At 42.1% G+C, this 13,886-nt stretch overlaps 1 protein-coding gene across 1 annotated transcript; it reads left to right on the forward strand.

Moving 5' to 3' along the window:
- Positions 1 to 1,016: 1,016 nt before the first annotated feature.
- LOC121620974 (transcription factor 20-like) lies at positions 1,017 to 8,749 on the forward strand. The gene is made up of 6 exons (XM_041957250.1): positions 1,017 to 1,333; positions 2,505 to 4,498; positions 5,631 to 5,724; positions 6,036 to 6,085; positions 6,737 to 6,805; positions 7,032 to 8,749. The coding sequence occupies exons 2-5, from the start codon at positions 2,507 to 2,509 to the stop codon at positions 6,776 to 6,778; spliced, it is 2,178 nt and encodes a 725-aa protein (XP_041813184.1). The 5' UTR covers positions 1,017 to 1,333; positions 2,505 to 2,506; the 3' UTR covers positions 6,779 to 6,805; positions 7,032 to 8,749.
- The last annotated feature ends 5,137 nt before the right edge of the window (positions 8,750 to 13,886 follow it).

Genomic DNA, 13,886 nt, shown 5'->3' on the forward strand with positions numbered 1-13,886 from the left:
ACTATCAAACAATATAGTATATAAAAAAAGTGATTGTAAATAAAGTGAATAAAATTGACAATGAAGAGAATAAGATCAGAATAAACGCAATAAACACAAACATCTGTTGAGTAACATATTGCTGTAAATCCTTTACAGCCAGTGAAAATTACTGGAGTTTACATCCAATTATAGTTAAAGGTAACATTATACTGTGTATTGAGCTTTCATTGAGTAAAGTTTTGTTTTGTGATAACATCAGCCACTGGTGGAAAGTGACTAACATTTACTGAAGTACTGAAGTACAACTTTCAGGGTCTTATACTTGAGTTTTTCCATGTTTTGCTCCTCAACATCTCAGAGGAAATACTGAACTTTTTTACTCAACTACATTTACCTGCTGTTATAATTACTGGCTACTTTTCAGATCAAGCCTAAAAATACACTACATGTAGGTATGTACAAGACACAGCAACACATTTTAAATATTAATCCAGTGAAAGTGAAAACTGGTTTATGCTTCAGTTTTCATCTTTCCTCTCCCATTAATCATCTCATGACCCTTCAGATTTATCTTGTGACCCTTAACAGGGGCCCGACCCCTCGGTTGGGAACCACTGCACTAAAATCTAATTATATATAAAGTAGCTGTGCCTGGAGCAGCCAGAGCAGTAAAATGCTGCTCTAACATTAAAGCTTCATCTAATCATGTCACACACAGTGTTATATCAGCCACAGGGAACATTTTACTGCAGAATGAGGACTTTTACTTTGACAATATTTGTTCATTTTTATTTTGTATTTTTACTTAAGTGTGATTTTAAATGCAGAATTTGTACTTGATTAAAAGTGGTCTCTTCCTCCACTGACGTTAGCCCTCGTTAAACGCATCGCTTCTCTTATCAACTGCGTATAACTTCAGGCCGCCATCTTTGAAACTCGTGCACGGCTTCTTCAAGCTTTTACTGTGAAGGGACGTCGTTCTCTTCCTGTGTCGTCCCGGTTGTTGCAGTTTGACTTGACTGTGGAGGAAGAAGGTCTCCATGATGACAACTTTAAAATACAAACAGTAGCGAGGGGGGGTGTAATTACCTGCGAGCAGCTACGAAGCAAAAATGTTTATCAGTCGTGTCCGTCGTGTGTCGTCGATGGTAGGAAACAGCCTAGCGGGCTAATGTTAGCTAGCCAGCTAGCATGAACTCGGGCTGCTTTTGTTTACATCCAGTCCTGATGATGGGCCTGGATAGGTGTGTTAGCTAACCCCGCTACCCGACTTGTTTGAGGCAAAGTGTCATCCTAAAAGCCCGCACCGTCAGGACCGGGGTCGCCCATCCAAACCGCTGCCACCTTCGGGGTAAGATCACCAGCTGTGCTAACTTTGACAGACACATTGAACACTTGTTGTGAGTTGGAGCTAACGTTACAGGACATCATGTCATTGCTTACAGGTATGTTACATTACCTGTACATCATTCGAGGATGGATACTGAAGGCCTTCCTGTTAACATCACATGTCCGTGTAACATGTTTGGGTTTTTGTTTTGTTTTTTCTGAACTGAATACTAATAATGATGCAAAAGTAAATATTGATCCGCCAACAAACCCAGGAGAATATTTGTTTTTGATGACTTTCCCTTCCTGTGTCAGCTGCACGGTCTGCTGAAACCACTGTTAACATTTCATTAAAATACATTAAGATTAACAGTTTGAAAATTTCAGTTTGAGACCTGCAGCTCATGTTTTTTTCTTGGTTTCCTTTTATATTTTGTGTAGTAGTATTTGTTATGAGTACTAACGCACACTATTCGATATAAATATATATAAATGTGTGTGTACAGGAGCCAGATTCTTCATCTCCAGTGTCAACTAAAAAACTTCAGGTGGCAGGGCTGCAAAAAATTATTATTTTCATTATCAATCAATCCGCTGATCAGTTTTCAGATTAATCAATTAAGAGTATCATCTAGAAATGTCAAAAAATAAATAGCATCACAACTTCCCAGATTCCATGTTCACATGTTTAATTAAAAAAGTCCAAAACCTGAAGATAGAGTTTTCAGTTAAATATGACTGAAAAGCTGTTGAGAAGCTGAAACCATCAAAATACTTAGATTATACATTATTAAATGAATTGATACATTTAATTTTTTGTCAATCAATTAATGGACTAATCGTTTGTGTGAAAAAGATTAAAAACAAGCACAAACAACGTGGCTGCATCTCTTTCAGTTTGGAGTTCTTGCTCCTGTTGAATTGATCAATCAATTAATTAGCTGTTTAACAGAAAAATAAGCTGCAAGTTTGATATTCAGTCATTTTTTTAGTCATTTTTCAAGCAAAAATAGTACAAATGTTTTCTGGTTTTAGCTTTTCAAATGGAAGAATTTTAATTGCTTCAAACTAAAATTCTTCAGGTTTTGGACTTCAGCTTGTATAAAATAAGACATTATAAAATGTCACCTTGGGCTCTTCTTTAATGCCTTTCAAAGGAATGATAAAAAAAATGTAAATGTGTGTTTTTGCAGTGATGGAAGTGTCCTCTCAGGATCCATCTCTCATGGCGATGGACCTGTCGAAGGGCTACTCAGTCAACCCCCTGACCCGCAGCCACACTGAAGCCATGGACCTGGCAAAGAAGCCCGAGTGGTACCACAGACGCCTCCCGAGCTGCAGCACAGAGATCAGCTCCCCGTTCAGATCCAGGGCCTCGTCCTCCTACAACTCTCTGCACCCCGAGCAGGGCGCACCTGTCCACTGCAGAGACATGGAGCAGCGCCCGGAGGCTTTAGGCAACTACATGAATCCATCACTAGCTCCGGGGCTGGATCTGTACGGCGACGGAGTTCACGGCAACCTGTGGCATCCGGGTTTCTACGGGCCCGACCAAACCGGCGGACCGGTTCCTGAAAGCAGCGGCGGAGAGGAGAGCGACAGCGGCTCTGATGTTATTTTCCTGGTCTCCTCGGCGAAGGAGCCGCTCTTATGCAGTCCTTTCATCCAAGACAGCGTGAGGCACATCGTGGAGCCCCTGTCCCCGGCTGTGTCCTCGCTGGATGAAGGGCGAGGCTGCTATCACCTACCTCAGCCTCTGAGCTCACCCAGTCCTGATAGCTCCTACTCAGAAGACTCCTCAGACAGCTCAGTGGACATTCCTGTACATCACACCAGACCCATAGTCCTCCTGTCAGACCTCAGCGCTGTTTACGGCAACCCCGCTGAATCTCCGGTAGACATTTCAAGCGATGACAGCGACGTTATCGAAGTTTCAGTCACTAATGAGAAGAAGAAGAGCAACACGTTCCCTTGTAAGAAAAGTGTTCCTTGTAAGAAGAGTCTGGCGAGAGAAACTCAGAGCGAGAATGAAAAAGCTCCGCCCCGAGAAGTACGACGCAGTACCAGAATCCGGAAGTCTGTGTCTGAAGTCCCTCAGTTTACCTGCAGCGTGTCTCGCCACAGTCTGAGGAGGCGGGCCAAAAACGACGCGGTGGGTATCTATAACGAGAGCTGTGACTCAGATGACGTGATGGAGTACGCGGTGAAGCTGTCCAGCTCAGATGCAGACGAGTCGGTCTCGCAGCCAAACGTGTCACAGAGAGCGAGCAGTAAGTCAGAGGAGTCTGGTGTGGACATTCGGACAGACAGGAAGTCGCCGCAGAGAGAGACGCACGAGCAGCAGCCTCAACGCAAAGCGGCCCACGCGAAAAGCGTCGATCATAAACGAAAAAAGCCCCTCGCTATTCGTAAAACCAAAAAGTTGAGAAGGACTGAACAGAAACAAAGCAGAACAGTCCCGCCAGAGCAGCGTCAAGGGAACAAGTCTGCAAACACAAAAACTGTGGTGAGGCGAAAGAAAAAAAGGCGAACACAGGCGAGACCTTCTGCTCAGTTTCCCCCCAGAGAGCCAGAAATCAAGCTTAAATATGCAAACATCAAAGAGGAAAAAAAGGACAAGAAATCGGGCAGTTTTTGCCCCTTTGTTCACATGGAGAAGAAGGTGTGCACTGTTGTCAACTATCAGGAGGAGGAGGCGACAGTGAGGAGCAGCAGAGGAGGACAGCAGCACACCAGGTCTCTGTCGGGGTTTGTCCCGAACACTTCCTGTTTCCAGCTGGGCCGGTTCAGCTCGGAAAGCAGGTGTCAGGCCACGCTGGTGTGCTGCCTGTGCGGCCAGACTGCCAACGCCATGGGCCTCGGGGACCTTCACGGCCCGTACCATCCCGCCAGCCCGTCGCTGGACTGCCAGAACCAGAACTGCAGGACTGAGCAGAAAGAGGAAGAACATTCGCGTGGACTCGTCAAAAGCCTTTCACTGAACTCCTCAGATGATGGTTGTGATGGTTGCGATGTTTCTGCTGTCAAAAGTTTGCTCGAGAGCAGCAACCACTCTCTCCCAAAGGTGCCTCTTCGTCTGCATGAGTGCTGGATCCACGAGGACTGCGGTATCTGGTCCGCCGGAGTCTTCCTGGTCAGAGGGAAGCTGTACGGGCTGGAGGAGGCCGCCCGGCTCGCACAGGAAACAGTGAGTGATGCAGAACAAGGTCTTTTTAAACAGCGTTAGGACGGGGCCATCGACCCTCTGTGGACTCGTGTCACCATCATGTGAATCAAATAATCATCCTGAGCAGAAAACGAGCTATCGAACCTGTTGTTTTACACGTGAAACGTAATGTGTGACAGCAAGACATCGTTCATTGCACTGAAGTTTTAGCATTTTAAGTGTGATTCTGCTGAAAGAAATATGAAGAAATACTGATATTAATATGGTGGCATGAATAAGGATAATGTTCGCTGGAATCATTCCTCTTGTCTAAACTAGACATTAAAACATCCCATTCAAAGCACTTCCAGTATAAGGTAATATAAGGAATCAGCAGTGTGAAACAGTCAAATCAAGTTCAGTATTATTAATCCTTTATCAGCCTTTTGTTTTCATTCATCAAATTTGTCAAAAATAGTAAAAAAAAATGCCCATATAAGACACTTAGTCTCTTTCTCATTTAACACATTGTTGTCTGTTTGTTTCTATAGAAACAAGCTTTTGATCATGTGAGGACCATCGTCTTCACACTTCATATTTCGCTCTATGTCGTACCTTTCACACACACAGTACTGCATTTGCATACAAACACAATATGCAGGATGAAGTGTTTGGAGACTGAAGGTTACACCAGTGACCCCCAGAGGCCACGCAGCTCCTCACACTTCATTCCTCTTTACCTTGTGTTCTGGACGTCGAATCGAGAAGATGAGCAAAGTGCTTTATTATTTTTCTGGTGATTGATTTTTAAATTCCCTCTTTGTACTCCAGTCCTCACGCTGCAGCTGAGCGACCCCTTTCTGAAGCCTCCTTTCAGCTGAAGTTTAGAGTAGAATGAAGTTTAGAATCCATTCGTTAGCTAAATCACTGTATTGGAAGTGCATTATGAGGAGGTCTGTGGCCGTCAGTGTGGACAGGAGGAATGTTTTTAGTTCTTTCAATGTGTGTTGAAATACACCTGAAAAAAAGAGTTATTTAAGTTCTCATACCACATGTGCAAAGCCTTCAGTCTGATGTAATGTTTGTTATTATAATGATTCTGCATGACATACAGAGATGATGAAGAATAGACGCCATGTTTGCTGTTTCCCTCACCGTGTGCTCCTGTTTTCAGGTGTGTTCAGCGTGCCAACAAACAGGTGCAATAATGGGCTGTTTTCAGAAGGGTTGTCCCAGAAATTATCACTACAGATGTGCCATTCAGTCAGGTACAGTATGAAACATCTGTCATCGTTTGCAATGTCTGTAAATACGTTCAGACATTATCTGTCTGCCTTAAAATCCTCGCCTGCCTGCGTGAACTGTGAAATGATGCTCAAATGACGGATCTGTCAAAGGGTGAGAGCTTGAGTCACTTGTGCTTTTCTTACTTGTGTGGGAACGCTGTCAGTCTCACTGAGCCTGAAATGACGAGTCTTTTAAAGGAGGTTTTGTGTCTGTTTTTCAGGCCGTGCGCTGAACGAAGGCAGTCGTTCTCACGACAGACGTGTTTTAAAGTCTTGTTTTGTGTGTTTTTCAGGCTGCGTGTTAAACGAAGACAACTTCTCGATTAGATGTCCAGAGCACAAGGTAAACAGAAGTGAAGTGTGAGGAGCTGCGTGGCCTCTGGGGGTCACTGGTGTAACCTTCAGTCTCCAAACACTTCATCCTGCATGTTGTGTTCGTATGCAAATGCAGTACTGTGTGTGTGAAAGGTACGACACAGACCGAAATATAAAGTGTGAAGGCGATGGTCCTCCATTAGCAAAAGCTTGTTTCTATAGAAACACAATGACAACAAAGTGAGAGGAGCAGCAGCACATTAAAAGCAACATTGCTATTTATTAAAAAGATGATAAAGGTTGAATTTAGCATAGAAGACATCTCAAATGACAAAGAGACAAAGTGTGCTGTCTGGCCAAAAGTATGTGGACACCCTGTCCATTATTGTGTGAGGTGTTTTTATGGTCTTTGCTGGACCCCCTCAATCTTAACACAGCCTACAAAGGCAGAAAACTGTAGCTACATGCAATATTTGGTCCAAGCAGCTTTTTAGTTTTGTGTGTGTGCTAATATTCAAATTTAAAAGAGTTCACACATTTTGTTTTGTTTGACGTGAAGCAGATGAGCAGATCGACTTTGTGCTGCGTTTCCTGACGAGCGTCACAACATTTCCTGCTCTGGATAAATGAGTTTGGCGCGTTTGTTGATTTCCAGCTGATGTGTGTTTGTATCCAACAGAACAAGCTGTTCACAAGTGTAACCAGACAACACAAGAGATGACGCGGGAGACGTCTGGGGGCACTGGAGGTAAATAACATTTCTCTTTTAACAAGCGTCACCGTGGTCGCTGGTTTGGCTCTGAAATATTGCAGCGGGCATCTTTCATGGACGATTGGTGGAGAAAATCTGCACATTAATCAACGAGTTGCAACTCATTTGTAATTAGAAAACTTCTAAAAGCAGAAAAATTGAGTTAGTTTGTGTCCAGAAATGCATGTAATCAACTTTAATGTCATGTCCTGTCATTTTCCAGAACGATCCACAGATCTCCTCAGGGTGCGACGTGATCTGCCTGCTTTCACCTCTGCAGTTTTATAACACTAATTAATATGAGTGTGTGTGTGTGTGTGTGTGTGTGTGTGTGTGTGTGTGTGTGTGTGTGTGCGCGCGCTCAAGCAGAAGGAAAACCTTCTGGTAAGATTTCACTCGTCATTAAAGACAGATCAACCAGGGGCCACTTAAAGATTTTTATAAGATGTGTCTTTGTTCTGTTTCTGTGTGTGTGTGTGTGTGTGCGTGCGTGCGTGTGCGTGTGTGTGGCTATTTATTCCTCTTATTGAAGACCCACACTTGGACTAGCCATGTCACAAACAGTTTATTATTTGAGCGTAATTATTATAATTAGAGTTTAAATAAGCTTTATTGATTTGTTGTATAGAATATGATATCTTTATAAAAGGCCACTTCTTTTCTTTTTACAGTTTTTGTACTACTTTTCTATTGCTGTTAGTGCTTCGGTCATCACCTAACCAACATAATTTATTTTCATCAAGTTGCATGCACAGTTGATGTTTGCTACGATGCACTTTATAGTATAATTTTACTCTCAGTTGTTATTTATGTCTGTTTGTAGACTTTTGTTCTTCCCTTTTTACTTAAATTATTTAAATTTAATATAAAGCTGCACTAAGCAAGATTTACATATAATAATATTGGATTTCTGTCTAAAACAAAAAGTATGGCTGCAACAGAGAACATCTCACCCCCTGCCAGAGACCACAAACTGTACATTCACCGTGATTCAGCAGAGATATTCCTGGTGTCAGGTTTGGATGCTTCTCTGCTCACGGGATGTGGAAACTTAAGATTGACAAACAGAACAAAATGTCTCAGTGAGAGTTGAGTCCAGAAAAAGAAGCAAACGTCAGTGTTCAGTCGCTGAGCTGGTAAATTCTTCTGTTATGTAAGTTTAGTTAAAGGGTCAGTTCAATGAAAGCACTCAAACACAAGTGCTCTGACTCAGTGTGATGACGTTATTAGAGCTGAAACGTTATGTCAGCTGACACAAAATTCATTCACAGACTATTTGAATGTCTCTTTGGAACTTCAGTTCCCATCATTTTGGAGCTTTCAGGGATTTAAACAGGCAGTGTAATGTTGCCATGGGCGTTTTTGGCAAATTAGCACAATAGAAAGTATGCCGAATTAGGTATTAGCACTTCCTGTGTACGGTGAACCCATACATGTACACACAACTGCCACTGGATTACTTTGATACTGAAGTAAACTTAAAAATGTCATGATTCTGAGGCTAGTTCTGGAGTTATAAAGGAACATCTTTCTTAAGCGACAGAATTGGCTTCAGTTGAAAAATGTGCTGTGGATGATCCACAGACCAGATACGTTTCTGTGTTTCGGCTGAACTGATCCTTTAATTTGTTTCACATGTAGATGCCGTGTAGAGCTGAAGTCGCCTAGTGCAGCTTTAATGATCCATATTTGTACGAGCTCCTTGTATTTCAGTTCACATTGTTGTTACTGTGCTGGTGGACAGGCGACAAACAGGCAGTTAAAGCTGTTTAAAAAGGAAGGTTTGAAGTAAATTGTGGGGAGATTGTTTTCATGCCTGCACTTTTTTTTATTTGAGAATTAAAAAGATAATGTTATTTAATAAAACGAATAAAACTGAACCCATGTCTTTCTCATGTAATGGAAAAAATGATTTAGACCCACTGATTTTTGCAGTGAACTTCTTTCCATGTTTGTTTTGCAAAGCTCTCATATATAAATGTTGTTTGTGCAGAAATGGGGATCGTCGATCGTTATTTCTCCTACACAGGAACAAAATGTTCTTGCTGCAAGGAACCAAGTGTGTCTGGGTTTTGGCGAGTTACCAAATACCTAAAGGGGCTGTGTGATAACAACATTTGTATCCAGTACAGTTTGAGTTATTGTAGTGTCATCTTGATGCAGAATTGCTTTACACAAAGAAAACATGAAAACTTTTAAGGAAATAAGATTCCAGACCTTGTGTAGTTTTTCTTGTCATTTCATGTTATGAGATACAGTTCTGACTGATACAGTATGTTGTTTTTGGTGTCAGAATAACATAATTGTTAACGTAAGGTCGCATGTTACTGAGTTTTGGGATTTTACGTTAGTTGGAAGAAGTAAAATGTCTGTTTGATCTCACCCCTTTGATCAATTAACAATGTCTGCCATTAATTATTTAATTGTTTTCGATAATTAACATAATTACTTTGTTCTAGTGTGTTTAATTATTTGAGAGAGTGTATTTCCTTTTACCTTTGGAAAATACTGTCTACTCTTTATACGAGTAATCCGGCTTTAAACCAAAGTAATTAATTAGCAGTTTATCGACAGTAGGGGGCAGTGTGGACCTAGCAGTCAGGTGCGCATGCGCAGCAATTCTCTGGTGACTTCGACGAAGGTAAGCCGCGTCTCTTTACTGTACTTTAGGTTGGTGATGATCCAAAAGCTCATTGAAAGTTGCTGTAGTCTGTTAGCTAGTGCTAAAAGATCATTTTTGATCAAGTACAAGCGTAAAATGAACAGAGAAATGATTCGTTTCACTCTAAGAAAAGTTTTTTTCCCCGCTGAGAGCAGCAGAAATGGCGGCGACGCTCTTGTTTTTCTAGTTAATGTGCTAGTGGTATAATGCTAGCTCGGAGCACAGGTCTCTTAGCCGCTGGTTCCCTGGAAATTATTGGTCATGTTCAAAGTGTGTGATATTTTGGGCTGTTAGAAACTGAATTTTGTGAAGGTGTTTGTTTACAGGTGTTGTTAGGTGAAAGTTCAAGCCATACTGAGGTTAGATTTACCTGTGTGTCAGTGCTTTATGACGCAGTTACAGCCAAAAATTTGGAAAGTGACATATGTAGATATGAAAACTGGATTCCGGGAGAAAATGTGAAGTTTAGAGAGATAAATGGTACTATATACTGGTTAAATGGAAAAAGGATCAAAAGGGACTGCAGACAGTAAACACTGAATAAGATGTGAATCTATAAATGTAGTTCAAGGTCTCTGCTTTGGTTTGTTTGGTCTGATTTTTTTTTTCCTCAAAGGACAACGTGTGATTTATGGAGCATGTACGTGTGCAGTAGTGGAGAAAACAGCCCTCTAATGTCAGTTGTTCTTTAGTTGTTTTTGTGTTTATCAAAGCCGAGCAGCTGAACATGTGGGCAGTGTGCCGCCGCCGCCGCCACATTGCTAATGCAGAACACTTAATATGTGAGTACTTTCAGTCGGCAGAGACTTTCACACCGAGCTCTTCTTTTTGAGTCACAACCCCCCTCTGATGGAAATCTGTTCCAACACATATGTCACAGTGACAGGATCTATCTCAGGAAGCATTTTACAGCTCCTCGTCACATCATTATCAGGCTGTCACACCATTGGCAGGTCGACCTGCCAGAATCCCAAATGAATCGCCCTTTTTCAATGACTCTTAACTCGATTTGCGAACGCTTGTGAATCCAAAATCCTGCTTCTCTGTTGCGCAGGCACAGAGTCCTCGGGTTCGGAGAGCCGGAAACAAACCGGGTTACTTAGCAGAACTGGTCTTCTCATGTGGAAAGTGTTTGTCGCATCACTGTGCTACCTTGTTGAACTGGAATAGCCTGGCAGCCAGTGAGTGAGCCGGCGGATGCTGTTACCATGGCATCTTTTTAATGCAGTGTATGCAGGTCACAGCAGCTGGTGTGTTTCACTCCAGCTGAAGATCAGTTTGATTGATTAATAAAAGAAAAACAGAAGCGTTAAATTAACGGAGGGTGACCTTGTACATTAGTTTTGATGGTCTGTCTTTCAGAGGAGTCATGCTGATAAGGAAATTGGTGAAAACTGAGATCAGATCAGTTAATTGGTGACATTGTTATGTTGTTTTGGTGTGTTCAGACCAAACGTGTGGCTTGATTATATACAAAGTCAATGCAAAGCTGCGAATTAACGTCCATATGAGTTGAAAATGAGCAAAAAATGTGCTCCTGAATGTTAGCATTTTAGCGTGCATGCCTGTAGACTTTCGGGGCTGTAATTCTGTGCTTGTTCTGTCTGTTTGGCTTTGTTTCGTGGCTGAAATGGACACATTTCTGTAAAGCCATCTCATTACAGTGTTTACGCCTGCAGCCACAGACGAAGCCTCCTCCCTCACTGTTTTTATTTCTCTTCTTTTATTGCCTTGCCTTCCTTCTCTTTTTATTGTTCTCCTCTCGCTGTTTTCCTTATCGTTCTTCCGCTCAGTCCTCAGTGTCTGCCTCTTTACCTTCACCATCCCTCGCTCAGGCTGCAGGCTTATCTCTGCCCCCAGGACTGACGGGCTCTTCTGATCACAATCCTCCTCACTATCGCTGCAGCTTCAGCAGGTGGTTCAGTACAAAACGCTGAAACTGACACAAGTCGCACATGAAGATAACCACTCTGTGTTTTCTTTTGTCATATAAATAACATACAGATCAGGGGGAACATGTGGAGGCCGGGGAGCATTAAGTGCATGTTGTAGATCAGATTCTCTGCCGTGTTTGCAAGCTCACGTCATGATTTAGGGCCTCATGCTGTGTCAGCAGTGCTGCTCAGACATGGACAGAAAGAAAGGTCAGAGTCAGTTTTACAAGCAGCTGAAAACTCAGTTGAGGAATTTGTGTTTTTTGAATTTTGAGGCCTGAAATATTTTACCAGCCTTGACAAAACGTATTCACTGCTAGTGTTCTTCAAAACATTTACATTTGTACTTTTACTTGAATACTGGTAGTATTCCAATCATGATACTAGAGAGCCTGATGACCCTATAGATTAGAGATATAATCAGGTTTAAATGAAGAATTTGATCCAGAGGGAGTTTTCGTGCCTTTCCAGATGCTCAACATGATGAATGAAAGTTTAAAACGATTCGAGACATGGTCACTAACTCACGATTTTGGGATTATTGATGGTTTCAGTCGTTAGTGGCGTTACCTTTCAGATCATGGGTTATTCCTTGCAGTGTAACTACAGCACTTCCAGAATAATGTCATATTCTGGCATGGTCTGTCTGCAAACCTTGAGTGTATTGTTATGTAATAGTATATTGGATTGACTTCACACTGGATCTGTATCTGGTCAGTCATTGAACAGAAGACGTCCAAGTCCTGGCTGGTTATTCAGCTGATGCTAGTGCTAGCTTGGCTCATAGTAAAGTACAGCTGGTAGCTGGAGTCACGCAGCAGGTACATCTTTCCAAGTGTTATTTGTTTTGCTTGCTTTTCTCCAAACTTTCTCCCTTTTTGATATGTCTCTGTCTTTCATGCTGGTGACAGACGTGGCTGCTTTCGGGTTGTATGTTTTCATTCTTGTCAGGAACATCTTTAGGGAATTTCATCATACCTGCCACAACAATCCGTGCGCTAATTATGACAAACTTTCACACAAATGTCTCACAATGTGATTCTGAATTAGTGCGTCTAATCTTGGGCGTCCACCTGGAAACTGTGCTGATTGTGTAGATCTTTTGTGCTGCCAGGTTGAACATGTGTGTGAAGCATTCACGTTTTCCAGTTTGTAGCTTCTCCTTGAAGGGCTGATTGGTTGTGCTGATATTGATCTTCAGGGGATTGTTGATGCTCCACGTGATGAAGCTCTCCATCAGTCCTCCTCTGGAGGAAATAGTCTCTAAGTGAAGACAGCATGTTTCTGGACATGATTCACTGGAATCATACATGTTGATATAGCGAGAACCTACATTTAAAAAAAAAATACACTTAATACCTTTTATTATCTTCAAAGTCTTCACTACGAGTCTGGACATGGTTGTGAACTGGTGGTAATTCTAGTCTCTCTTTGCAGCATTTTGTCTGAATGCTTTTCATACTTTGTTAAATTGGTTAGGATGTTTTCTTACTTTGCTTGTGTTTTCTTAAGGTGCAGTGGATTGACCTCTCAGGGCCACCATACCATTAGACCTCTTATAGAAGTAGTGCATAATTTGTCTGAAACGTTTAATCGGTTCAGAATCTGTTTTTAAAGCAATTTTAGTAAAATTATGAAAAGTCATAAAGTACCAAGGTGGAAACTATGAGCACATTGTTAAGCTGTTAAAGAGATGATTGGTGAGGAAACCTGGCGTGACCTCACCCTAACCATCCTTCGGGTCTTATGTTTACTGACATGCTTAGACCCCACATTGATCCGTGGACAGATCTTAAGGCCAGACTCCCCTCTGGCTCATTGCTCGTCGTGAACATGTAAACATGGTGGTGGGAGAAACAGTGAGATCAGTGAGTGCAGCGCTCAGCTTTAATTGCTATGCTGAACATGCAGTGTTGCCTGATGATTTGCTCTCCAGCTCAGCTGCATTTGCCTGTTTTTCCCCCCCTTTGGTTCTTTTATATCCAGGCAGGCTGAGTTTGTTTTGTCGGACTAACATTGCAAAGTCTAATGTTCCCCTTTCCTCTCAGTCCATAAAAATTCTGCGTGACGTGCACGTCTGCAGTCAGTTTGAATAAGAAACAAGGGTTTTAGCCTCCGTTGAGCTGATCTGCTGTTGATGTATGGATATCTTTTAACTGTAGCTTTATATCAGATTTAGGCCTACCTGGGTGGGAGTGTTATGTAATTCAGCTTCCAGCAGGTTGTGAGGCAAACGCTGCTCATTACGGTCGAGCCAGAACCATGCCTCAGTGGTTTTACAGCTTCATGAGGCATTGTGAGTTTATTGGGGCATAATTATGTGACCGACATACAGTAGAGCCTGATCTAATATGCAAATGGTCAGTGTTTTCTATCAAAATGCTGAAGCAGGAGTGAACATCTTGATAAGAGTTGATCTGTTCACTTGAAATCTGCAGTTTAATCAAATGAAATGAGAAGCTGGCATCAGCTCTTTCTGCCT

This window comes from Chelmon rostratus, chromosome 17, assembly GCF_017976325.1.
Source record: "Chelmon rostratus isolate fCheRos1 chromosome 17, fCheRos1.pri, whole genome shotgun sequence".
Taxonomy (NCBI): Eukaryota; Metazoa; Chordata; class Actinopteri; order Chaetodontiformes; family Chaetodontidae; genus Chelmon; species Chelmon rostratus.

Coding starts and splice junctions, on each gene's coding strand:
- LOC121620974 (XM_041957250.1), top strand. CDS start 2,507: ATGGAAGTGTCCTCTCAGGATCCATCTCTCATGGCGATGGACCTGTCG. Junction 4,499..5,630: donor CCCGGCTCGCACAGGAAACA/GTGAGTGATGCA, acceptor TCCTGTTTTCAG/GTGTGTTCAGCGTGCCAACA. Junction 6,086..6,736: donor TTAGATGTCCAGAGCACAAG/GTAAACAGAAGT, acceptor TGTATCCAACAG/AACAAGCTGTTCACAAGTGT.